This window comes from Desmodus rotundus, chromosome 3 (assembly GCF_022682495.2).
Source record: "Desmodus rotundus isolate HL8 chromosome 3, HLdesRot8A.1, whole genome shotgun sequence".
Classification (NCBI taxonomy): Eukaryota; Metazoa; Chordata; class Mammalia; order Chiroptera; family Phyllostomidae; genus Desmodus; species Desmodus rotundus.
In genome coordinates this window covers 87797286-87824773 of record NC_071389.1, presented here as the reverse complement: position 1 = coordinate 87824773, position 27488 = coordinate 87797286, and the positions used below count along the sequence as shown (strand labels likewise).

The window sequence follows — 27488 nt, the reverse complement described above, 5'->3', positions numbered from 1 at the left end:
AGCCAACTAATCATTGCTACTTGGTCCATGCAAATCTTGCAATTATTTTAATTAGCTATTTTTGTGGACTTCCAGATAAAAGGTTTCCCCTCAACCCTCAAAAGTGGTATATGCTGAATTCATATCAGGGTTTATATTAAGCTTCTTTGGTCAAAATGACATCTTTATATAAATTTGCTCAAATTAAAAAGAAAAGCAGCAGTGGATACTGGTAGAAGGTAAAGATTAGAACTTACCTGCAGGCCTCAGGCATGATTCTCGACCCGGGGACTCAGTCATTCTTTCTAGAACAGTTTTCCCCATTGTCTTAATCTGATGTGGAACCATAGCTGATTCCATTTCACTTAGGTCTTGAGAATGGAACCCAATAGTCACATGCTATCTCATTATCTGTCCTGATTTGTTCTTTTTGTAGCACAGTTTCTGATTATGATTTTACTTTTTAAAGTAAGCTGCATAAAAAAAATACACTGGAGTTCCTCCCTGAACATAGGGGAAGGGTTCTCTGATTTACCAGCTAACTGAAGAGTAAAAAGACCAAGTATAGTTACAGATAATAGGTACAAACAGCTAATGGATTGCTGCTCTATGCAACTGACTCAGGAGTGCCCTGCTAGATAGCAAGCAGGGAAAATTCTCCAATGGGTAGAGTTCTTCCTAGTGCAACTACTTATCACCTTTTTGTTGAAAGCGAAGTAACCCAAGGTCAACATACATAAGGTCTCAAGGTATAGAGAAAGATCTTGTCTGGTTGGACAGGGTCCTGAAAAAGAAAAGATGAGAAAAATATAGATTGAAGAATTTTGGGAAGAGGCATGTGTATTTACTTTTAAGTAGATACAAAGTATGGAGATTTTTGTATTGCATGATAATACCCAGAAGTGGCATCCACTCTGCGAGAGGCACTAAACAAAGAAGAAGACCAAACTCCGCTGTTTAACATCAGCCAGTCTCCATTACTGACCACCTTAGTGCTGTCATAATGGACTCAGGATCCAAACAGGCATGTGGAAGAGATGGAAGTTATATATTGGCCTGGCTAATTATACTTCCATTCACCGTGACTTAAATTACTTACTGCCAGCAAAGGTCCAACCTGCCACCAACAGAATAAATCCTGTCCTTGATATGGTACCATCCCCCAAGGAGACCAGCCAGCCACTTTGTGGCAAGTTGACTACATAGGACTCTCTTCTCCTTGGAAGAGCCAGCATTGTAATCACATTTTTCACATACAGGTTTGCTTTTATTGCCAACTGAGTCATGGCCAGTATCAATATCTGAGGATTTATAGAGTGTTTATTAACTTAGAATTCTGTGTAATATTGCTTAGAACAAGGGGCTCACTGTACTTCAAAGAAGTTGCAGTCATGGGCACATGATCCACAAACCCTAACATTCCCCACCCACTATCCAGATGTTTCCAATCTGATAGACTGATGAAACATTCTATTAAAAGTATAGCTGAGATGCCAGCTTGAGAATGTTGTTCTGTAAGGCCAGGGTTCCACTGCTGCAGGTTGGAGGATACACCTTAAATCAGTGACTATGATAAGGGCTGTCCCAGTACACAGAATATTGGGGAACAAAGAACTGAGGTGGAAATGGCCTCACTTAAAATTACTCCTAGTGGCCCACTGGAAGATTTGTGTTCCCTGACTTAACAATTTTAGATTTTATAATCCCAGAGACCTTGTTTTCCAGAAGAGGAACATTTTCATCAGAGGAAACAGACCTTTAAGCTGTAGCCACCACCAGCTCACATCAGGCTCTTCATGCATGGAGATGAATGGGCAGGGAAAAGAGTCACTACAACAGGCAAGGTTAGTTATCCAGTAGCATCAGTGGCAGGACGAGGTGCTGGGAGCAGGGAAGAAGAGGTTTGAATTTTAGGTGATCCATTTAGGGCACTTTCTGGTCTTCTCATGACCAGCTTTAATTGTCTACCCTAAGAGGAGCATGCTATCTAGGAGTTCAGACCACTCCACCAGGCAAGCCATCTAGACCAGCAGAGGTACTGCTGAGGGTGAGGGGACTCTGTGATGTATAGTGGAGGAGGGTGACAGAGAGTTTCAGTTACAACCTGGAGATTGACTGGAGCATCTCACTGAAGTTGTCCTCACTAACCCTTCCCCATGAATCTTCCCAGAACACAAGACTGACCATGATCCTGGAGGAACTGTTCCTAGATGGCATAAGTTTACTATAGAAGAAAAAGGATCTGAGCAGCAAATGTGGAGTGTGATGAATACTGTCATATTTCACCTAGATACCTCCTCAGGCTAATCCCGTATCGTTCAGTTCCTGGGAATGTTGGCTGCTAATGGCTCAGACCAGAATCCTTCTTTGACAACTCTCTTTGGCCCCAGGAGACACCTCATCCAGATCTTCCCACAGGACAACTTGCAGTCAATGTCTGACTGATGTGGAAACACAAAGGCCTTGTCTTCTTGCCTCATTAAGGGACAACTCTCAATGGTTACTCCAACTGCAGGTCATTAGCTAAGTCCTCTGTTACATTCTCTGTGTGGGTCAGGATTTCCTTCTGCTTAATCCTCTTCCTTTATTTAGTATAGGTACAGCTCACAAGCTCTCTTCTCTTGAGATGACGCCCTATATGCAACTCCACTTCACCGTGGAAGGCAACTACTTAGTAGGAGGGAACTAAACATTTCTGTAACTTATATTTTCCTTGCTGTTATAAACAGCATTATGTTTTTCAGATGTTCCTTTGGAAAAAAATACTTTGGTAGTGCAAAAATTAAGAAACTATCATTTTTATATGTCAGAGCTCCAACTGATAAAAATAGGAAATTCCTTGAAATATAGAAGTACACTGCATGTACACTATCAGTCAGCAAAGTCTTTTGCGAGCTGTGAGAATATTTTTGTTTCAGGATGACATCCTGAAATTATTATACCAGATGTTGCTATCCTGGAATGCTTTTATAATATATTTAAAAAACTCCTTTTAAAAACATGCAGAAGATCTTGTTAAGGGGCTCCTGTGGGTAAGGCCCATCTCCCCACAACCTCACTGAGCACCCTTCTTTCCATCCCCCCGATCACTCTGCCCCAAGTCACTGTGGCTGCTCTGCTGTGCCTTGTACACATCAAGCACCCTCCCACCTCAGGGCCTTTGCACTTGCTGTTTCTGCTACCTGTACAAAAAATAAAATAAAAATATGCAGGTAAATTATTTATAAGAATGTCATTTCAATTGAACTTTGAAGATGTCAAACCATTTATGGAAATGGTCCATTATTTAAATGTTTTATAGGATATTTATAATTTTTTAACTTAATATCATCAAAGCTTTCTAAAGATTTTTTGTAAATAGTAAATTCACAAAAAATAGGTCAGTTTCTCATTACATCTCTCTCCAACTTTGATCATTATTTCTGACATTCCAGTTCGGTGTTACCAGGTGCATGATCTATGATTCCTTTGGAGATATGGCTCAAAGATTAGATTTTTTCCCCAGGGAAGTGGTTAGTCCAAGTAGATATCATGGAAAGTCAGTTTCAAGAAATACCCAGTGATATTTGGCCATTTGTAGATGTTTGAATATGAGCATGCACATATGTGTACTGATACAGACACTCAAAAATTACTCAGAAAGAATTTAATTAGCTCTTTAATTTCTAGATTTCCTCAGACCTATCAACACAAATTACTTTTTGCAATAGGTGGCTGAATAAAACAACTCAGGATTTAATTGGAAAGAAAAAGAATTATATTATGCATTTTGTTGTACTAAGTTATGAGGTTATGCATCCTTCTATTTTTAGGTCTTTATTTTGTACTTTTAAAAGAAGTTATGGAATAATAATTACTAAAATTTTTCTTGACATAATTGGAAGGATTTAAATTTTATTTCTACAGCAAGAACACTTCTCTGTAAGCAACCAGGGAAAAAAGAGTGAAATGCATATTACTCTTAGAAAGAAAAATACTGTTATTATTGATGATAATAAAATAAATAATTCTATTAATTCATCTTAATTGGGCAGCTATTATGAGACTAATATTACATTACCCTTTTGGTTTCTTTCTGAACATTTAGGATAGGTATTATCTTGTAGGCATAGGTATCTATAAGTATTATCCTATTTTAGGAATATTAAGTACTTTATTCATGCTCACTCAAGCAAGTTGTTATGGAGTTAATATTCAAACTGAGAACATAATTTTGAAATATCAGACTTTGAAAACCATAATATACATTTTCTTTTCATATTTTATATATATATATCAAACATATGTGTATCTGCTATCTAATAGTGCTAAATAAAGCTCATTATGTTATGTGCATTTTTCAATTCAATTCAATTCAGTTTGATTCAATTCAGTTGAACCAAATCTTCCTGAACAATAACTAGTAAGACCTGCTCATTGCTCCAGACAGCAGGCAGAAAGGACAGGGATAACACCTTTAGATTTCTTGTCAACATTTGGTCATTATTTTCTCCTAATTTGTACTCATCTTCATTTTAACTTGAATTCTATCTGGATTAGACTGCTGTGTTGGGGTGAGATGAGGTGAGGCACAATTTACTTGCTTTTTTTGTGAAAAAGGGCAAAATTAACTTTACAACAAAAACAGAGTATTATGGTTCTTTTAATGGTTGTTCATAGTTTAACAATCTCCTGTTTAAATTCTTTTATACAGTGCAAGTATATATGTTTTCTCTCCTATTTTCAACACACCTGGAATTCTCAATAATTTGGGTTTCATTTTCCATTTCTTACTGCAAAAAAACCATTTATCTAATAAACACTATCCAAACTATGGTTTTAAGAAAGGTACAGAGAATCCAACATTATATCTTTTTATTTAAATGTCTGATCCACCTGTTGACGTCATTAGAAGAATCACAATGTGATTTCTTCAATCAGGATGTGTTTTTCTATTGTCTACAGTAGTGGCATCAAAATCAGAAGCCAATTCCGTAATTTGAAATTTGTCTTTAGTGACTTTCCAGCAGCTTTGTCCTCCTTTAAAAGTGGCAAACTCCTTCCTTGGAATCTGATATGCTCTCTCGTCTAATCATAATAACTTGAAGAGGTAGATATTACAATCTCTTCTTAATTTTAGAGAAAACATGTGAGGCCCAGAGATTAGATAATTTGCAAAATATCACAAAACCAAAATAGAAAAGCAGGGATTTAAACTGGGCTGTCTGCTCTCAGCCTGTCTGGAGTCCCGCCTATCCTCACTCCTGGTCGCAGGCAGCCTGACAGGTCCTGAGGGCTCCTGATGACATTCTTACGCCTTTACCAGTGAAGCTTTTTTTTTTTTTCAACTTATGCCACTCTGCTTATGCATTATTATGCAGCTCATCAATGCAATTGTTTTCAAAGCTAAATGCTTTTACACTTTTGTTCCAATTATTAATAAACTTCCATTATGCATAAAGTAATTTGCCATTTTCACTTAAGAAGTGCTTTGTAGACATTTTAACTAATTAAGCCAGACAAATACCAAAAAGGTAAATGTCCTCCTTCTTGCTAACAATTTATTTGCAATGGTAAGTGACTTCCTATAGCCAAAAGGAAAGCTTCAATAATAATTGTGACAAAACTTGTACATTTCTGCTTCTTGCTCCTGTGTCATTGTTCAGAGACACTAGGTGTCCATACATCTTAATTATCATGAAGCACCAGCAAGCTATATAGTTCCGCATTCTTGACCCTAAAAGAATTTCTCTTAGAAAAATACATGCATTCTAATATCACATCCAATATTTATTACCATAGAGTATTAAAGAAAATATTCTTAAATGGTGAAAATTGGTGTTCTAAAACAGAAACACATACATGTTGAATAAAATACATTATTTTCGAAAGGCAGTTTTGGCTTCCTTGCCTCCAAGTGGTGATTTTGTTTTCAAAGTTTGATTTCATATTCTGTTTCTACTGTGGGATACATTTTGTCTGTCCCTTCCCCCCTCCCAGTCTTCTCACTCCCATTCAGAGACTATCATTGGAAATAACAGCCTAAAGAGTTTGGGAGTCTCTTTGGACTCCTTCAACATACTTCAATCTCTGTTTTCTCATTAGAACATTCACACTCTTGTGCCTCAGTGGGAATGATCAATTATTTCAATGTCAGTAGTGATAATATTACCCCTAAGATTTAGCAATTTTCAAAGATCTTTTAACTTAATTAGAGACATTTGTTGTAAATTGAATTAAACCTGTTAAAAGTGCAATGTGTTATATTAAAAGTATAATACCCAAATTGGCCATGGAGACACAATTTTAAGAAAAAAAATCTACTTAAAAATGTTAACATCAAGATGAACTTACGAAGTTTTCCTTTCCATAAAGTTTTCTAAAAATTGAAAGAATCAGTAACAATTTTATATAAAACATTTTAATAAATGTGTTTGTATAGATACTTTTGTAAAAGTAGTTCCTCCAAATACTTGAAACGATGACAAAGCAATAGAAGGTTTGAGCATTTTAATAACTTTGGTAAAAAATAAAACTGATGCCATTTCTACTCCCTCTATATATTAATCCAATAATCAGCACATGCTTATAGTGTTATAATAACTTATTTTTTATTAATGCTTTTTCTTTCCAAATAAGCATTTCCTTATCTTGACATATTTTCACCTCATCTTCTTTCTTTCTTTTTTTATATCCTGTTCCAAGGACGTGATTATTGACTTCTTCTTTTTTTAATAGAGAGAGAGGGAAAGGGAGGCAGGGAGAGTGTAAGAAACATGATATGAGAGAGAAACATCAATCTATTGCATCTCACATGTGCCGGACCAGGACTGAACCACAACCTAGGCGTGTCCCCTGACCGGTAATCCAACTCAGAACCTTTCAGTTTATGGGAGGCTGCTCCAACCAACTGAGCCCCACTAGCCAGGACTGGGCTATTTTCACCTCATTTTATTCAAGCATGCTATCACAGTGTATTTGCTCAAAGATTTCCGACTAGCCAAATTATTTAATTACATCCTGCTGTGCTCTTATGAGACATTTTTCAGTTGCCATTTAGAAAATCTTAATGGAAGTTTTCTAAATTCTTAGGCACTAAACAAATAAGTTGGATTGGACTGTATGAATATTGATCGAAATGCGTAAGTTAAAGGTATAGAACCCCTGACTGTAGCAGATCATTGTTTTTACCTAAACCATTTAGAAACATTGTTTATCTAACAAATGCTTGCTTTTTTGTTATTTTTTATTGTTTTTCAAGTACAGTTGTCTCCATTTTCACCCCACCATGCCCCCCTGCCCCACCCATCCCCACTTCCCACCCTGGAACCTCCCCTCCTTCCGGCTTTATGTATCCTTTATACATGTTCCTTGATGGCCCTTCCCTTTTTTCCCCCGTTATCCCTCTCCCCGCTTCCCTCTAGTTATTACTGTCAGTTTGTTCTTAATTTCAATGTCTCTGGTTATATTTTGATTGCTTGTTTGTTTTGTTGATTATGTTCCACTTATAGGTGAGATGATATGGTATTTGTCTTTCACCACCTGGCTTATTTCACTTAGCATAATGCTCTCCAGTTCCATCCATGCTGTTGAAAAGGATAGGAGCTCCTTCTTTCTCTCTGCTGCATAGAATTCCATTGTGTAAATGTACCATAGTTTTTTGATCCACCCATTTACTGATGGGCACTTAGGTTGCTTCCAGCCTTTGACTATTGTAAATTGTGCTGCTATGAACATTGGGGTGCACAGGTTCTTTTGAATTGGTGTTTCAGGTTTCTTAGGGTATAGTCTCAGCAGTGGAATTTCCAGGTCAAAAGGCATTTCCATTTTTAGTTTTCTGAGGAAATTCCATACTGTTTTCCACAGAGGCTTCACCAGTCTGCATTCCCACCAACAGGGTACTAAGGTTCCCTTTTCTCCACAACCTTTTCAGCACTTGTTTTTTGTTGCTTTGTTTATGGTGGCCAATCTTACTGTTGTAAAGTGGTGTCTCATTGTGGTTTTAATTTGCCTCTCTTTGATGACTAGTAATACTAAGCATCTTTTCATATGTCTCTGGACCCTCTTTGTTTGTATAAAAAATTTTAAATACTTTTCCAGAGAGAGAGGAAGAGAGGTAGGGAAGGAGGGAAAAGAGGGGGTGGAGAGAGAAAGAGAGAGAGAAACCTCAATGTGACAGAAACATTGATCAGTTGTCTCCTGAGTGTGCCTGGACAGGGGACCAAACCCATATCTTAGGCATGTGCCCTACCAGGAATGGAACCCATGAACTTTGGGTTTATGGGATGACTCTCTAACCAACTGTACCACATTGGACAGAGCATAACTTTGATCTTTTAAAAAATTATTATTACTATACTATATAGAAATCTCATTTGATTTCAGGCCTCTATAAGGATTGGGCATGGAAGGGGGATATATGTGTGTGTGTGAATGTGGCTGAAGTTCAGAGCAACAGGTTTTATTTAAGAGCTGAATACTGGATGACCTCACCATTCTTCTCACCCTCTGGCAGCTCACCCCATGAGCAACAAAGGAGCTGCCTGCATGAACTGAGGAGTAGCTGCTTGCCTCAATGTGATTTTGCAATGATCTGTGTGCTCTATGGCTTCCTTCATAACCAACAAATCAATTCTCTCTATACGTATTACACACCCGAGTGGCAGAGGCCATTTATTATCTTTTTGATGGTCATACTCTGTACACAACCAAGAAAGATTACAGAGAAAGGGAAGAACAGTTGAAATGTGGGTGAAGGTATTGCACAATGGCACTGCATTTTATAACAAACCTTGCATGTATACAACAACAAAAACGGTGCTTTCTTTAAAGACAGTTTTGAAACACAGATGCAGAATTTTCTTTTGAATGCGATGTATGTTGGGAATAATATGTGGAAAGTTAGTTGTGAATGACATTCTATATCACCACATATTTAAATTGATTAAGAGGAAAGGACTGTCACTGCCATATTTTCTTTTCATGTGGGATTCATTTATAAGGCTATACCTAACTAGCTTTTTTCAATTAATGAGCTTTCAATATATCCTTTATTTGACATCATACAATATCAGCTAACTCTTTTATTAATTTCTAACTTTGCAGTATATATTTTTTAAACTTGAAATTATTAATTCCAAGTTTTTCCTAATTATTTGAAGCCAGATGTTCTAGTTACTATTGTTAAACAAATACAAATAAATATTGAGTTGCATTGACTAGGTACAAGATAACCAAATATTTTGAATTATTATAAATTATAAATTATAAATAGTACACAGTGAAATTTTAGAGTTACTTATGCTAAATCAAATGTCCCATAAATAAATATTTGTATCTGAATGTGGGTGGGAAACATTTTACCAGTGAAACTAATGGTAAAAGAATGACTTTATAGTGGGTTCTGTCCATAAACATTGAAACTGCTAGTCATTGATGTCAATGGATATGAAAAGAGCAGGAAATTTCCAAAAGTCAAAGAAGCTACTGTCTTTTCTGTTTTGCATCATTTGAGATTTTCCATTTTTTTACAAACAACACAATGCTAGATCTGTATTTGATTTTCTCTTCTCTTTGAAGAGGCAAAACAGTGACAGAGTAATTAACTGAAGAGGAGATCATGTACAGAATATTTTGCTTTAGCAGTATAGAAAGTTCTGGGTTTCATTTCACATGATGATAAATGTAGTTAGGTACTCTGGAATCTCTCTATAAGAGAGTCACTCCCATGACTACATTGCCATTGGTAAACCAAAGCCTCTTGGGGTCCTATTTCCTGTTTAACTGTTCCTCATTTATGTAATTGAAAAGCATGCTCAGTACAAAGACTGCACATAGTTTTCAGTTAGATGATGCTCTACACCTTCATGGCAAAATACACACAGGAAAAACAAAAAGTAACTGTCAATGTCAAGTTTGGTGCCTCCTTAGTCCTGTGCAGACCAAAACGCTGAAGTCCTGGATTGAAATTCTATGTGGAAAAGTGAGTTTATTTTTTTTTAATTTTTAACTTTCTGTTGTTAGTTTTTTCTCCCCCCCCCAAAGACTCTTGTTTCTTTAATTTTTTAAAAAGATTTTATTTGTTTATTTTTAGGGGGGTAAGGAAAGAGAAAGAGAGGGAGAGAAACATCAATGTGTGGTTGCCTCTTGTGTGCCCCCTACTGGGGATCTGACCTGCAACCCAGGCATGTGCCCTGACTGGGAATCCAAGTGACAACCCTTTGGTTCACAGGCCCATGCTCAAACCACTGAGCTACATCAGCCAGGGCTCTTGTTTCTTTAATTTATCTTCTCTTTCTCATGGTACGATTTTCATCATATCCGATCGTCTTTGGAGAGAGAGAGAGAGAGAGAGAGAGAGAGAGAGAGAGAGAGAGAGAGATATGAGCTTTTACATGTAAAATCTGTCTATATGAATGTTTATAAATTCCTTTTCTGTTATGTTCTCACATTGTCTCCACCTGCTATGTTTAGTCACTAAGTCACTGAACTACTTACTAAGGTACTAGTTTCTTCACTGGAAATATATTTATCATCAGGACTATTTTTGGTAGAAATTTTTACCAAATTATTCTAGAGTATCTTTTAAGAACAGATTTAGAAGAGCTAATTCAGGAATTTGGAGCCTAGTTATTATAAAGATTGATTACTATTTTAATAAAATACATTTTTATTAAATTGATAATGGTATATATGCTGACACTATTTACAGTTTTAATTAAATAACAAATATATGCTTATCTATGTTTATATTCCTTTAAAAATGAAAGGAACCACATCATTTTTTAGACAGGTCTTTTACACTTCTTGAGCTTGATGGAAGGCCGCCTATTTCAAAGTAACTTGGGTAAATATTGGGAGAGGAGAAAGAGGGATAAGCAATAGATTGCGTATTTATTATCTTGTGATGATAGCACAGGGTGAGCACTCTTCAAAGAGTTTTACATCTGTGAACTTAGTTATTATACTGAGCCTGGATATGGATGCTATTATCATGTTCCCTTTTTATATTAACAAACTAAGGCATAGAGAAGAATTATACCCAAGCAGTCAGGTTCCAGAGCTTGTACTGTTAGTCGCTGAGCTATGGTAACTCCAGTGTATATTCTCTGAACAAATTCTTGGGTTCTGACTCTACAGTTATGTTCAGATGGACTTTTTATTTTCTCTCCTGCAAATAACTAATTTTAGAAACTTTGTAAACATCTCTTGGTCTCAATAACAAATCTGGAGGCAACCAGAGCTAAATCAGAATACCTTATATATTTAGTTTCAACAGAAAATGTCAGTATTGTGTTAAGAAGTAAGATATTGTTTAATTTTTAAATTTATATAGTTTTTGGTCAAAAAGTTCATTTGATTTTTTCCATACAAGGGCTCTAGTAGTGCATAGTTGTCTTTTACTTCATTTGAAACAATTTTGTGAGATTGTATTGCAACAGCTATCATATTAGTGTGCATTAAAAAAAGGAAAAAACTTACCAAACTGGGTGAATTTTTGTGTAGCCATTTTAATATTGCAGATGGAAGAAAATATGCGATGTTTTCAGCATATTATGCTTTATTATTTCAAGAAAGGTAAACATGCAACTGCAATGCAAAAAAAGATTTGTGCATTTCATGGGGAAGGTGTTGTGACTGATCGAATGAGCCAAAAATGGTTTGCAAAGTTTTTGACTGTGTAGTTCAGTAGTGTTAACCAATCTCCACGACATTTATCTTGAAAATCTGAAACTCTATACCATTTTAAAAAAAAAAAACCTTGCTATTTCTCCTCTTCCCACACTCTGGCAATTACTATTCTTCATTCCATCCATAATGCATGAGAGTTCCAAGTTTAGCCCATCCTCATCCACACTCGTTAATTTTTGGCTTTTAAAAAATGTGTATAGTAGCCATCTTAATTGGTGTAAGGAGATACCTCATTTTGGTTTTGATCTGTGTTACTGTATCCATGGTTCTTTATGACCCCTTTAGTCATCCATTATAACAAAAATAAACATAGAGTCATAAGTCTTTAAGAAATTATTTCATTTGCTTTTACTTATGCAAAGTCTATTATTATTCTGGAAATATTTTACTTTTCATTGTGCATTAAGGCCAGAATCCATCCATTATTTCTCTGTTTGCAGCCGTTCTTCAGTTGCTGGATCTGGAGAATTCCTCAAGCATCTCCATTTTACACTGGTGTCAGTGTTTTCAGAACTTCAATTAGCTCAATGGCGAAGCCAGAGCTTCTGGTACATTATTCTGCTGATGGCTTCTCTCTGGTTCCTGAGGCTCTACCTGCATTACCTTAGCCAGTGGCTTTTCCTCCAGGCCATTTCAACTCCTGTTACAAAGTGAGTGCTTTTCCCTGAGAGTGAAAGGAATGCATTTTCATCTTGATAGGCCAAATGAAAGTACAAAACTCCTCTCCCCTCCATTTACCATAAGACCTAAAATGCAAGTATAATCTGAAAAGACAAAAAGTGTTTTTATCTAAAAGCAGAAATGTCTGTTACAATTATATTCACACCTTATGGACCTGTATATACAAATACATAACTGCTACGTCAGTATATATTTAAATTTTGGCAGATTCAAATATGTTCTAATATCTGAGCAAAATCCAAAAGGAGTTTAGCAACAATATATTATTCTATTTTGATTTTATCAGAGTGACTTAGGCTAAAGGTATTTTACAAGTAATGTAAGTATGATTTATCACCTGTACTCAGAGAAGCAAAGACTGCTTCTTCTGCAAAATGATTGAATTCAAACAATTACCAAACTCAAGCCCAGGCAGCTATCTGAGCCATTATCCTCTGGGAAAAGATGATACTTTAAAGGTTATCTCTCCATAAACATGATTCCATAGACACTATAGATATACAAACAGATATCAATACTAGTAAAATTCATTTTCTCAAATGTGGGTGATACAGATAAAAATAAAGATGCATGTATATTTTCAATTAAGAAGATCAATGTGGTGAAAACTGGGAGTGGAGCTGCGTGGAGGGAGGAAAGGGAGGGAAAATGGGAGACATCTGTAATATTGTCAAAAATTTTAAAAAATATAATAAAAAAGACTATAAACTACTGTGAGACACTGTGAAAAAGATTATATATGTATATCATCTATCTACACATATATAGTAGTTCTTGATTTTTAAAAAAATTGAATAAGAAGTATCTGAATATTATAGAATATGCAAATTTATATATACTAAATAACTGTATCTTCAAGGGAAATTTTCATATAGATATATTCCTTCTCTTCTTTCCTTCTATTTCCTCTTTCCTTTTATTCTTTCTTTTGTGTGAGAATTTCCAAAGCAGAAAGAATAAATGTTGTATGCTTGACCTAGTTATTTTTTGCTATTTACTCTTTCACTTCTTCAATAGAAAAGGAAGCTCTATCTTTATTGGTGGTTAATGAAATAAGACTGCAAAAAATATCTTGACAGCTCAGCATATTCAATTTCTTAAGCAACGTTACAGGATATTTTAATGGCTATCATCTATGCCCACCAGCTTAAATCACATATTAGCACTACATCACAATGTAGTTATGAGATAAGATGATAACTATAGCAACAATAAGAATATCTTCTACTCTTATTCTAAGTTCTTTGCTAAAAAAATGTACACACTTTACTTGATATTCACAATGGCATGAGAACAAAGCATAAGACTTCCTTAAAGCAAAGATTAAGAGTGGATAAATGAAGAACTGTTTTTAGTAGACAGTTTATGAGTAGAATCCACAAGCGGGACTAACTACAAAACAGCTTTATAAAGGCTGCAATGCAATGCAGGGAAAACCTCGAGTGCAATGAAGTCTCACTTTGCATCGAAAGAAGGTGGCAAAGCCTGGTTTAGGCCACTGGAATTACTGGGCTCAGCATGGATTTAAACCTTAGGTCCTCAGGTTATGCCAAGCTGCCTCTTTTAGAACAACTAATAAATTTGACAATTTTCTTGTTAGTGGTGTTGTTATTGTTGTAATTAGCAGTCTATCTAGAGAAATCACAGGCAAAACTCTGAAGAATTATTAGATTTACTTGTACATCTAATTTGTTAGTAGTGGACCTGTTAGTAAGTCTGCTAGTATATCTTTCATTTCAAATAACCTACCAGTGAGTATGTGTGAACTACAGGAAAGTTCTTAGTCTGAGTTATCTGCCCAGTGGGTAAAATCGGTATCCCTTCTATGGTTGCATACACAAGAACAATGAACAAGGTAGAATTTGCCTTTTTCTTGAAAGTCAGCTGTTAAGGTGGTACTAAGTGGTCAGAAAAAGATGAAAACTCCTAATACTTTATTTTAGAGTACTAGTAAGTTTCAAGTTCTCTATATTAAAAAAATGAAACAAAGCACATAACTCTTTTAATGTTTTCTGTACCTGGCATTTTGTATAATTCCTCTAGCTCACATTTGTTTTGTTTTCCACAGATTCCATCTTTCCGCTCTCATGGTGGAACTTTGCTACCCACCTTCATCACTTCACATCACAGAAGAGTTGCTTGTTGTGGTGGCAGGGCCTTTAGTGCTGAACGCAATGATACTTCCTTTGGTTCTAATCCGATGGGGCTGTCAGCTGCTGTTTGCCTACTGCCCTGATGTCGTGTCAAAGTTAATCATTACCATGGGGTTATGGACAGTCCTAGACCCATTGGCAGTGTTTATAGTGGATGCTGTCCTGGGGGTAAGTCAAGTAGAATAATTGGGATGTGAGTTCTTGACAGAGAATTTAGCTGTAGTGCATAAATCAGTTGACGTGAGCCATTTCAATAATCTTGCCCAATTCAATATTTGTCTTAAAGTGAAGTTTTTAAGTTTTTCTTCATAATAAAATTTATGGATGTCTAATATAATCAATTTAAGTATAATTTTAACTATCTTAATTATATCTTACTAAATAAGCAAGAAATAATGTTGGAGATTAAATCCAAGCTAGTTGGCACATTTTCAAAGAAGCTTTATTTTGTAACTTTTTTTGGTAACTATTTTTAATACTATGGATTTTCAGAGTAAAACTTTAGAAAAAACTAGTTCCTTTAATTGTATAAGATATTTATTTGCCTTAGGATGGAATACTTACTCTTCTGCAATAAATATACTGAAGAAGAATAAAAGCTTTTTAAACCTTTCTAAGTAATAACAATTTTTAAAATTACTCTATAAGCATTTATTTTGACTTTTGGATTCTTACGAGATGACAAAAACTTTCACCTTGCAATATATAGTATAAAGATTTCATGTTTATGAATGATGAACTGGAGTACATGATGATACAGAAGTGATAATAACGATTCTAATATTTGAAAAGCATTTTTGCATTTTTCAAGCACCTTGACATAATTGATTTGATTACATATTTATAACACCACTGTAAGCTGGTGGGACACACATTTTTTGACTCTACATTGGAAGGATGTAGACATAAAGAATTGCATGATTTGACACCGGCTCCGTAGCCAGCACACACCGCAACAGGACTAGAACCCAGATTTGTGAATTCCAAGGCTGGAGATTTTTTGTTAAAATCTCTACTTCAAAATTTGAATTGATATATTGTTTTGTGAAATCAAATGTACGTTACTCCTGATGATAGTTATTTGATTCAAATAAAATGTTTAATTTACTAAGGAATGTTGGGACTATAATTTGAGGCCAAATTAATGCAAATATTAATGTAAATTTACTGCCACATCCAAATCTCCTGTTGCTTTGAATTTGCAAGTACTAGGATTTCCTGGTGAGTGTTACTGGTTGGTAGGTCTGGAATGGGGCCCAAGAATTTGCATTTCTAACAAGATCCCAGATGACGCTCACACTGTTGTTGGTCCAGAGACCACAGATTTCAAACTGCTGACATCATAGGAAAGATCTGGCAAGTAAGCTGGGAAGATCTTGGAATGCCAATATAGCTTGGAAGGGCCAAAGCATTGGCAAGGCTAGGTTACATGAGGAAGCTTTACTGTCCTGCCTACTAAGCACCATACAAAACCTGACATTTTTTACTTTATCTAGTTTCATTGACATTGGCAAAAGCTCTATATCAGATTATCAAACCAAAAATTAAAGATACTAACAAATAATGGAATGACTCAAGCCAAAAAAAACACTGTAATTTGGAGTCATCAAATTTTGAAGCCATCTCAATAGGCAAAAAGAAATCTGAATTTTAATTAAATTTTTACACTGTAGATCTGGCTATGAAATATAGCTCTAAGCAAGAGAGCAGATGGATACTATAAATAAATCAATATGATCAAATATTTATTTATAAAATTATCTTAATTTATACAATAAAATCTCATGATGAGTATTTCTCCTTTTAAGAAGAAAATAAAATATTTAACAACTGAGATATATAGACTATATTCGTTGTGCCAAGCAGATCACAGTGCTGGGCTGTTTTGATGGACTCAACTTGTTACCTGTTTTTTGAATGGATTCTTCCATTAATAGTGTGCTTTTAGAATTAAAGACCAAATTTGCTTCCAAACCACATTTATGAAAGTCTTGTCTCGGGTGCCATGATAAGCTGCTAGGTTCAGCAAAGCCAGTCGCTGTTTTTATTTCTATCTGCTTCTTCTGTCTTTAAAAGCATCTAAAGCTGCATATAATCTATAGATCAGCAGCACTGGAGACACACTTGGGCCCTCCAACAGTTCATCAAAGTGTGCACGTTACCATGCCTTCCAGTGGTTTACCAGCATGTTGAACTTTGAGAAGTACTGCTCCATAGCAGTGATTCACAAAGTGAGGTCGCGGAGCCAACCGAAGTAATTTCCCCTGGAACTTCATAGAAATGCAAAATCGCAGGCCCTGAACCAAACTTTCTGTCAAAAACTCTGGAAAGGGGCCCAGCATCTGGGAAGGGGCTATGTGTTTTAACCAGCTGAGGATCATCTGAGTTTAATCCAGGTCAGCCAGCCAAAAGAGATACTACCTAATTTTATTAATAATTTTGTTCTAAATTAATTTTTCTCATGGCAATCTAAAAGCTTTTGTCTACTTTTATTTACTCTTGTCTCTAGAAGTTAATGATGCATAGTAGGCTCTCAATACAATACATGTGGGTCAAATAAATGATTAGCATCTATTGATTAGATTATTTTATTAGCATCAGACATATGTCATTATTTTTGTTTGTTTCACTGATGAATCCCATGCCTATTTCTTAACTTTTAAAAATAGCAGGAAGGTAAGATGTGGAATAGGAGAGGTGCACGACGGCCCTTGCAGATCTGCTGCCTGAAAGTCTCAGTGGCAGACCCAACATTTTGCCAGGTAGACCAGTGAACAAGTACAGACATAAAAAGAAAGTTGTGTTGAGGTGGTGAAAAAGCAGTAACAGCAAGTAGGAGCATCTAAATTGTAGTCACTGCCCAATCACTAAAGGATATTTTGGTGTAGGGAAAATACAGATTAACCTCTCCAGGCTTCTGTCTTAACCTATTCATGTGTGATTTGTATTAGCTGGTTTTGAACATGCCCTTTTAAGCTATTTTTACATAATTGTCAGTTTAAAAAGTAAAGAAATTCTTTCTTTTCTCTCACATTGGAGCAAAAATATCATATTTTACATTTGTATTGTATATTACTTCCACTTGCTATCTTAAGAGTCATAATTAAATAACATTCATTTTTTATAAAACTTAAATGTCAAAGATAATGGCAATGCTTTCGTTTCATAGCTATTTTTATTGGTTTTAAAGACCTCATTGCCTTGCATTTATTTCAAACCCAACATAGAATGTGATTTTTTGTTGCCTAAAATAAGGACTTATTGTTAAATTGACCTAATGTAAACTTTGATTTTCATGCCCATATTAAATAGCCTATTAACATTTTTTACAAGTTTCTAAAATAAGCTGTCCATTTTGTGCAGAGCAGAAATTAAATTCATCTCAAACCTGCTACAGAGAGGAATCTTTCCATCACCATATTTAATTTCTCCATATCTTGTGTTCATTAAGTTCAGAAGGTACTAGTAAATAAATAAAAGGTGGCTTTTACTTTATGAATGGCATATACAGTGCACATATTTAAAAGCTTGCAGGGAAAATGAGAAAAACTTGGTAAAGCAACCATGCAAACCCAGTCTTTCTTCTTTTCCTTTGTGGCAGCTGAAGATCTGGTGATCTCAGCCCCTTGAAAATTTAATTTAAAAACAAATTATGGCTTCATATGGTTTTTGTGTATTTAAATTAATCTAACTGGATGTTCAGTGTTTTCATACTTATTTTTTAAAATTTATATTTTATTTTGTCAGCGGCTTACAGGTAATGGGGAGGAGACTCCTATGGCTGATGCAGCAAAACTGTACTGGGCTTTTATGAGAACTGCACAACCAGGAATCCTTGGGGCGTTGCTCACGGTGCTAATTTACATTATCCTGTTCATCATTTCTTCTTTGATTTTATATTTGTATTGTCTCAGGTAAGGTGCTTCAATATTTTGGTTATTCCCAGTGTTCAGCTTCCAGTCTTGTGATATGGTTAGGCTAAAGCAGAGAAGATGGCTAAGGTAGAAATCTTAATCATATGTAACCACTATTATAAAGACCAGCCAGGAAAGTTTTTGACTTTTGAGGAAATTGTTTTTTTCTGTCATAATAGAGGTAGCTAATTTTGCTGTAAATTTGTTTGCTCTATACTTGTTTCTTCACACCAGGGGCTAACAGAAAATAAGGAGTAATCTCTTGATATCCAATGACATTCTGGAAAATATTTTGAGAAGCTTGTCAAATTTTCATTTTCTCCTCCTTCCAACCCACTTTCTTTCCACTCTCCCACCCCTGACAAAATCACTAATAGAGAAATCATTCTTCAGCTTTGATTCTGAATATTACAGAGTTTGGCTTGCCAGGTCATTATACAGCAAGCAATGTATGTTCTGAAGAAAGGCAAGAAAAATAACAACTGCAAAGCGGTATAAAAAAATGCTAGGAAGTCTTTTCAAACCGTCGATGGTTCTTTTGCTGTGCAGAAGCTTTTTGGTTTGTTATGGTCCTACTTGTCCAATTTTGATTTTGTTGTCTGTATATATATTTTTAAAGATTTTATTTATTTATTTTTAGATGGAGGGGTAGGGAGAGAGAAAGTGAGGGAGGGAAACATCGATGAGGGACAGAAACATCAATGAGCAAGAGAAATGTTGATTGGTTGTCTCTTGCACATCTGCAAACCAGCATGTCCCCTGTCTGGGACCGGTTTGCAGGCCGGCGCTCAATCCACTGAGCCTCACCGGCCAGGGCTGAAGTCTTTTTTTTGACCCTCCCATTCTCCTTGTTAAAATCAACTTTTTCTTCTATTCTTCTGTAGTGTTTATATCTTTATTTAGTTAACAAGCATTTCTTTACACTAGCCTTGTGTTACAAATGAATGATTCAGGGATGTATAAGAAAACATCAGTTGGTTGCCTCTCACACATGCCCCAACCCAGGGTGGCTCAGAACGCAAGCGTGTGGCCTGCTGGCAAATCCAACCGGTGACCTTTTGCTTTTCCAGGACAACACTCAATCAACTGAGCCACACCGATCAGGGCTGTTGTCTGTACTTTTTTTTTTTTTTGTTAAGATTTTATTTATTTTTAGAGAGGAGGGAATGGAGGGAGGAAGAGAGGGAGAAAAACATCTATGTGCAAGACATACATCAATCGGTTGGTCTCCCATGCCCCCAGCTGGGGACCTGGCCTGAAACCTAGGTATGTGCCCTGACTGGGAATTGAACCAGTGACCTTTGGGTTCGCAGGCTGGTACTCAATCCACTGAGCCACACCAGCCAGGACTGTGTGTACTTTTTAAAAGCCATTTTTATATCCATGAAATGATTGCAAATACTAATGTCATGAAGCTTTCCCACTATGATTTCTTACAGCAATATTAAATTTTGAGGTCTCACATTTAAGTCTTTAATCCATTTCACACACACACACATACATGCATAGGAGGGGGAAACCCCTAAAAACCAGAGTAATTCTGGAGGGCGGGCTCTTTGTAGTACAGGCTTCTTCTGCTAGGTGAGTTTTCTAGGAACCCATCTGTATCAGTGTACTAGCTGGTGGTGTTGTGAGAGGCTGCATTCAGCTTCAGTTAATGTTTTTGAAGATTCCTTCAATGTGTTTACCCATTTTATTATGTATAATTTACAAGCGCATCTGCCCATATTGCACTGAATATTCAGCAGGTTTTGAGCCAAAATTCCATAACCCCATGCCCCACCCTTCCTCTTCACACAATCTCTCCCCTAGCAACCTTTTTTTTGTTCCTCTGAATGAAAAAAGTCCTCAAAGCAAAATGTTTTGCTAATGTGGAAGAGGCGAAACAAAAAAATGGCAGGAGCACGTAAAAGGCATCAAATTCCATGAGTTCAAAACTGTTTTGAACAGTGGAAAAAACTTTTTGGTAAGTGTATTGCATCAAACGGAGAGTACTTTGAAGGTGACAGAAGTTTAAACATGTAAGAATAAATACACAGTTTTTTATAAATGAATTTTGTTTTTTTGGGTCCCCCTTCATATGAAAATTCTAAAAGAGAGAGGAATATTGAAAATGCCTAAGCAAGGGAGAATAATTGATTGTGCAAGGTCTTTGAAGACTCAAGGTAGAGCACATGTGGAGACAAACCTTGGTTTAGGGAAATATCTTGTTTTTTGATGTGATAGGGAAAGATACAAGGGTGAACGCAAATGTGTGGAGGTTCTCAGCAGGGTGCTGTTGGAGTTCACTGGTGTTAGCCGTTATTATTATCTGTGTAACGGGAAGTGAACTCCCTCCTCAGTTCTTCCTTCAATAGACTGAGGGGGCACTTACATCAGTGACATAGTGGTAGTAAAATAGCCATTCTTTGGGGAATATATGCTATTTAGGCACAGGCTTGCTTTATATTTTGACATGTCATAAGCACTGCATGTCATCTTTCTGGAGCACTTACTTTCCTGAGAAAGGGAAGGAAGTCTTTCGTGATCATTCAGTTTTCACTCACTACTAACTTGCCATATGGCCCTAGGCAAAGATGTTCATCTGCTAGATTTTCAGTCCTTTTCTTGTGTATCACGGTATAGATAACACATATGTTTAGATTTTACAAAAGGCCCTACATTAATCATTATTATTTTAAATGGCTAGGATTTCCTAGAGATATTAAAGAAATAAAATAGCACATCACATAGTTCAGACTCTTGTAGGGTTAAAAAATTATCAGATAATATTATGTATAATTTATTTCCACATCAATACATTTCTTTTCACTTAAAATAAAATCAATGCTTACAACCATAATTTTCTTTGTCAGAGATCTATATTTTTATTATCAGGATAACTTATAAAGTATGGAAACATAAGCTCAGAATATTGCATTAAAAACTGGATTTTAACCTTTTGCTATCCAAAACAAATAGCTGTGTTTTAAAAATAATTCAGAAACATTACCCCATGTGGAAATGCAGGCATGAGGGGTGGGAAGCCTTATAATGGATGGAGGACTGACTAAGAAAAAAGCAAAGGTAGAGAGAGTGTCTAGGCATCGTAAGGAATGAAGCTGAAAAAATCCATAAATAAGTATTTGCACCCTCTCAACCTAGCCGGTAACTGTCTTCCATGCTTACACTATCCTATTCAGAACTAGGCATGCTCAGTAACCTGAAGCAGATTTGCCTGTGTTATAAAGACAGACGCTCTTGAGATTCTTTTGGATCATGATAGAATTACAGTAATCTCCCACAGAGAAAATACCTGTATTTTCCATGTGAGTAAATAAAGTCATTCTGATATGTTGGCTGAAAAAATCTCTCTTTACTGATGTTTGCAAAATATTTTTTTCTGAAATAGTAGAGAGTGAGGCAGCTCAGTTCTTCAATGAACCGTGCACTGTCCTTATTGGATGCATCTGGTCAATGTAGAGGGGTTTTGCACTGGCATAAAATAGGCAAAGAGACATGGAAATTATAAGAAATTATTTCCGTGATAAATGCCGATGTGGATTTGTGCCTGTGGACTGATTTAGGTTAACATTCTTAATCCAAATGTTAAAGCAACAACCCTACCTCTTTCTGGGCTCCCGCATCAGTGCCGTCAAACCGTGTGCTAGCACCGCAGGAGTGCGGTGCGGATGAAGTCTATTGCAGGCTGTTAGTAGGGAAGGCTGTCTGGCTGTGGGCACTGGAAGCTCCACGTTATGGGGACAGCTGTGCAAGCTTCAGATTCGACACTATTGAATTTGGCTGATTTAGATCGCATTCTCCCAGCAGCTTGAGTAACTTCTTGCTGAAGAGTTTCCACTAGAAAACTTCTCACTCCAATAGCTGTAGTAAGGGATTCGACTGGCATGCCAGTTCCTTGCTTCAGTTCAAGAACATTCTTGAGCTGGGTGTACTTATTTGGACTGAATTTTGTGGCTTTTTAAAAAGCATTAACCTTTTAAAATAACTTTCCATATTATAAAAAATGTGTTGTTTAGAAAAAATTAAAACTATAGAAAATAATTTAAAAAGTAAACTAAAAAAACACCAAAAATTTCACCATCTAGAGAAAACATTGTTATCTTTTGGTAAATCTATTTCACCTTTTTCACCATGTATATTTTTATAGTGTTGAGATTATACTGTAATTATGACTTTATCTATTGATTTTAAATTTAATATGTGATAAATATTCTCATATTCTTTACTTTATGAACATTTAATACCCACACAATGTTTTATATTATATAAGCAGTATAAAATATTTCAATATTTCTTTATTCTTGGGCAATAGATTGTTTCTCACTTTTGCGCATCTTATAAATAATTCTTTTGAACATCTTAAGACTCAGTGGCTTGCTCACATTTTAAATTTTTCTTTGAGTAGTGTCCTAGACACCTAGAGATGCTGGTTTAGAGAGTGTGTTATTTCTAAGACACTAGATAACTGTTGCATAATTATTTCCTAGAGAAGTTATATGGATTTATACTTCCACAGCAATGCATGAGGGAGCTTACCAAATCTTATTCTATCACATGTTAACCTTTCATAATCTAGTATAAGGAATCTCATCGTTTCCTAACTGTGTATTTCTTGGTTTACTAGTAACTGAACAGTCTTAATATGCTTGTCATTCATTTGTATTTCTTCTTTGTGAATTGCCTTTTCTTTGTGAGTATCCTTCTATCTTTCTCTTTATGAAGTACTCCAGTGTTTTTCTTACTGAGTTGTGATTTATATATATAAATATTAATGTTATATATTTAAGGCATTTTCTCCATTTGATAGTCACATTTTAAATGTATTTGATATTTAAAAATAAATATTTATAATTATCATACAGTAAAGTTTTTGATCATTTTTATGAGTTATTTAAATATTTCTTAAATTTAAAAAATCCTTCCTCATTCAGAAATTTTACAACTATTTACTTCTATTTTTATAAAGCTTGAAGTTTTTTTTTTCATTAAACTTCTTTATAATCCATGTACAATTCATCTGATGTGGATAATGTCAAGATCTAAATGAGAAATCCTTTTGTCTTTTATTTCACTGGTTTGTTCTTTAGGGTGCTATTATCTTTAGACATCAGCTGTTTAGCCATTTTGTCTTACTAGGTTTTATTTTAAGTAATTTTAATTCATCAGCTTATGTTGCCAGTGTGATGGACAGAGCTTCTCTTTTCTGGAACTTCTCTGGGAAATTTTACCTTTTCACCAAACTTTTACAGGTGTCCATCTATAGGCAAAGGGATTAGGAAAACTGTGAAGACCCTCTGCACCTCTCCTGGTGTTTGCTCCAGCGTGGCCCGGCAGTGTGCCCCTGAGCCCTTCTCAGTCAGTCTTGGGTTGATGTTATATGCATCCTCTAACTCCTGCTCCCTTATCTGAATAGTCCAAAAGATCTATAGGCTTTTATATTTCTCTTGTGATATGAAGGGAATGAAAAACATCACTATTTAAATGTCCAACTTGTTTCAGCTTTTCTGTTCCTGGAAACTGTACACAAACCTCAAAGACTGGTACTTGAGTTAATTAGTTTTTTGGGGGATGATGCCTTCTTAATCATTGATTTAAAAGTTTCAAATAGCCTTATAAGTTTTAGCTGCTTCCATTTATTACTTAGAAAAGTTAATGTAGATTGAAATAATTTAAAGGCAGGTTTTGATGAGAATGTTATGAGCGTATTCATTGTCTAGGGAATATGCATCAGATAATCAAAGATTTTCCATTTTCTGAATCAATCTCCTTTACAATGTTCCTTATTAAAGGCAAAATGTTATTTATCATGTAGAGAATAAATTCTAAAAATTATCTAATTAATATAGAGCTAAACAGTTTTCATCTTCCTTGAAACTGTCACCCAGTCCTGGGCACTCTCTAGCCGACGGGCAGTAGTGCACAAGCACATCATGGCATGTTCGTGTGGGAACCGACTATGTACAAGATGCGGATGTTACATCGTCAGCTCCAGGAAACTGAATGATTATAACCAAAATAGATTATTGCTGTGGCACAAATTCTCTGATCGCCCTTTTACCAAAAGCCCATTAGTATCCCCTAGCTGTTCCTCAGACCCTAAGCTCTCTGGTGTGGGCAGCTGACTATATGCTGAGTCCCCTTTTGTCTTCAGCAAACAGAGGGATCTGTTGCTACCCCAGTGATCCCCACTGTAGTGGCAAGAAGCTGGGTCAGAGGTAAACTGAAAATTCCTTGATATGATGTTCTCTTAAAAAGATAAAACAGAAGCTGGTCAGTTAAGTAGAAATTGTTAATTGGTCATTTCATGAATTGACTTTTGGTAAATTAGCCTACTTCTAATACCTCTAGGATGAGGGAAACTAAAAGTAATCTATAGGGACTTCTATTTTAGCTCAAACTTGTGGGAAACTGGACATGTGAATTTTGAACAAAGGCAAGCACATCTCAGGAAGGCATGTCAGTACAGACTTATTGGAACAGTTCGAATCCGTGGCTTGGGCTTGTTTTAGCTGCTGGGATGAGTAATTGCCTTTCCTTTCCTTGTAGGTGCTTGCATCTGATAGTTTAGTGCGGGGTCAGGAGCCAGAGTCAATCCCTGCTCCTCCGTATCAGCATCATGAATAATCTGCAAAGCTCTTCCTGAAGGATTTTTAAAATCATAATTATCACTAAAATAAGTGAACAAACAAATAAATAGAAAGAACAACTATTTTAATTTGTTGCCACAAGCCAGTGAGCATTACTTGTACCTAAAATGGTATGTCAAACTCTCTGAACCACGTATTTTAAATATTACATAAGTAGTCAAGTCAGGATAAAAAATAATACAGTGGCGAAACGACATGAAACTTCGCACCAGGGATGAAGGGCAAGGTTCTTTTAACTCTAGAATTCACCATTCTCTTCCCCAGGAAAGTGCCTAGCACACAACAAATGTTTGTTAAATTAAAAACATGAATAAATAAAAGAATACATTTTCTTTATGATGAAGATGCACTTTTTCTTTCAAACAAAATTCAGTTCACAGGCTATATGTTAAAATGATACTAGTTCTTAATTATTTTTCATTTTGAACTCTCAGCTGGACTATAATAAGTGTGAAAATATATACACACAGCTCCCATGTATGTTAATTTGACTTATCAAAGTGATCAAAATAGGTTCTTAGTTTGAATTCTTTAGCAACAACAAACTTTAAAAATTGCAGTGCAGTGTAGAAGGAGAGGTTTGAAAGGGCTGCACTGTATACGTAGCAGGGGGAATGAAAACATTTAGGCACTCCATATAAAAAATCCAAAGGACCCAGGGAGATGATCAACGCATCACAGATGCTGAATGCTCTCTAACTCCCCTCTTACCAATTCTCTGCTCTGACTTGGTATTACCAAATCTCAGTTTCACTATTCCCATATTCTACCTCCCTCCATAAGTAGTGTTTTCTCCTTAATGCTCTGTTAAGTAAGCTGAGACACGGCTGGGTGCTCAAAACTGAAGATGCGTCCCGAATGATCTTGGTCACATGTGCCAAGGAGCAGTTGTTCTGCAATGGCACAAGTGATAGAAGGTGCCTCAACCTTTACTCTGGGTTAAGTGCTTAAAAGCAACTCTTTGCCATAGACACTGATCATAAGACCCGGACCTCTTGCAGCCGCATGACTTCCCCAGTGGCTAATATCTCCCAGATCAGCTTGACTTGAGAAAAGACTGCCGTAGTTCTAGTTCCACCTTACTCTTCACAGTTCGGGTTTCCCTAGTAAAACCAATCCACCTACATAACCTGAGTCAGCACCCACTTGGGAACATAAAACTGATCCTTGTGGATTAGAAAGGAGGGCCTCCTAACCCTAACTAATATATTACTGGCTCTCACAACCATCTAAGAATCTCCAGGTATAGGCTCAAACAATCTTCCATTATATGCCATGTCAACTGGCACACTAAGGATTATATGGAAGGTTTCTAATATTTTTCTTTCAGTTACTGAATAGTAATTTCTGTCATTCTGCCATTTCCCGAGCACTTACTATGCAACAAACCCTGGTTTGAATACAGTGCGTAGGCTCCCTCACTTAATTCTCACAACAGATCTGTGACTCAGGACCTATGGATGTTATCTTTTATACATGAAAAACGGACCCTTAGCGCCTCTAAGTAATTTGCCTAAGATTGCACAGTTGGCCAGCGGCTCAGCTGATACTCTCATGCATTCTTTGCAACTCTAAGAACTGAAGTATTACTTGTATATCATATTTATTATTTTTTAACAAGATTACTTAAAATTCACCTTTGAGTTTAATTTTCATCTAATGAATGAGTATGACGTGTTGGTCTCATTCCTGGGTGAGAGATAGGCCGGGCTTGGGTCTGGACTCTGTCACACACTGTGTGACCTTTGGTCATAGTTTCTTTGTGACTCTGTTTCCTTACCTTTAAAATAGGAATACTATAATCAGACATAAAACTTTGATCTGCTCCTTGAGAATTAATTGATTTAAATAATATATTTCTAATAGATTTATAATTTAGGCAGCTAAGTTTATTTCTAAATTTTAGACCTAAATTGAATTTAGTTCCTTGAAGGAAAACAAGCATTTAGTTAAACAACTTAGAACTTTTAATTAATTTAGTAAGTCAAAATATATATGTCAACAAGACTTAAAATCAATGTTCTTGGAAGGAGCTCATTGTCTTGTCCAAATTACCTCTTCATGAAGACTTCCCTGTCTTAGTAAATGCCAAGATCACTCCTTCTGGAAAAAAAAATGAAGGAAGGAAGGGAGGGTAGGAGGGAAGGAGGGTGGGAGGAATGGAGGGAAGAAAGAAAGCAGCGACTGTCCTCAAATCAGTCCTCTCTCTCACCTCCATATCCAGGCTCTCCAGGTTCTGGCAGTTCCTTAGCCCTTGAATTTGTTCATCTCATTGTACACACAGGCTCCTTTCCCTGTCCAATATACCCTAATCTCTTCTGTGATTTACTGTAACGTTAATCTTCCAACTAATCTCCTTATATTCCCTCTTATCCCCTTTAATCAATTCTCCTCACTATAACCAGAATAATTTTTATGAAAAAGAGGTAAACATCATGGCC

At 36.0% G+C, this 27488-nt stretch overlaps 1 protein-coding gene across 1 annotated transcript in view; it reads left to right on the top strand.

Moving 5' to 3' along the window:
• The window catches only part of LOC123478907 (uncharacterized), a 256478-nt gene that overhangs the window by 144222 nt on the left and 84768 nt on the right, over positions 1-27488 (top strand). Inside the window, exons 8-11 of the mRNA XM_053919712.1 lie at positions 7067-7078; positions 12101-12299; positions 14399-14651; positions 18231-18397. Of these exons, the coding sequence (XP_053775687.1) occupies positions 7067-7078; positions 12101-12299; positions 14399-14651; positions 18231-18397 (631 nt within the window). The remainder of the gene's footprint in view (positions 1-7066; positions 7079-12100; positions 12300-14398; positions 14652-18230; positions 18398-27488) is intronic.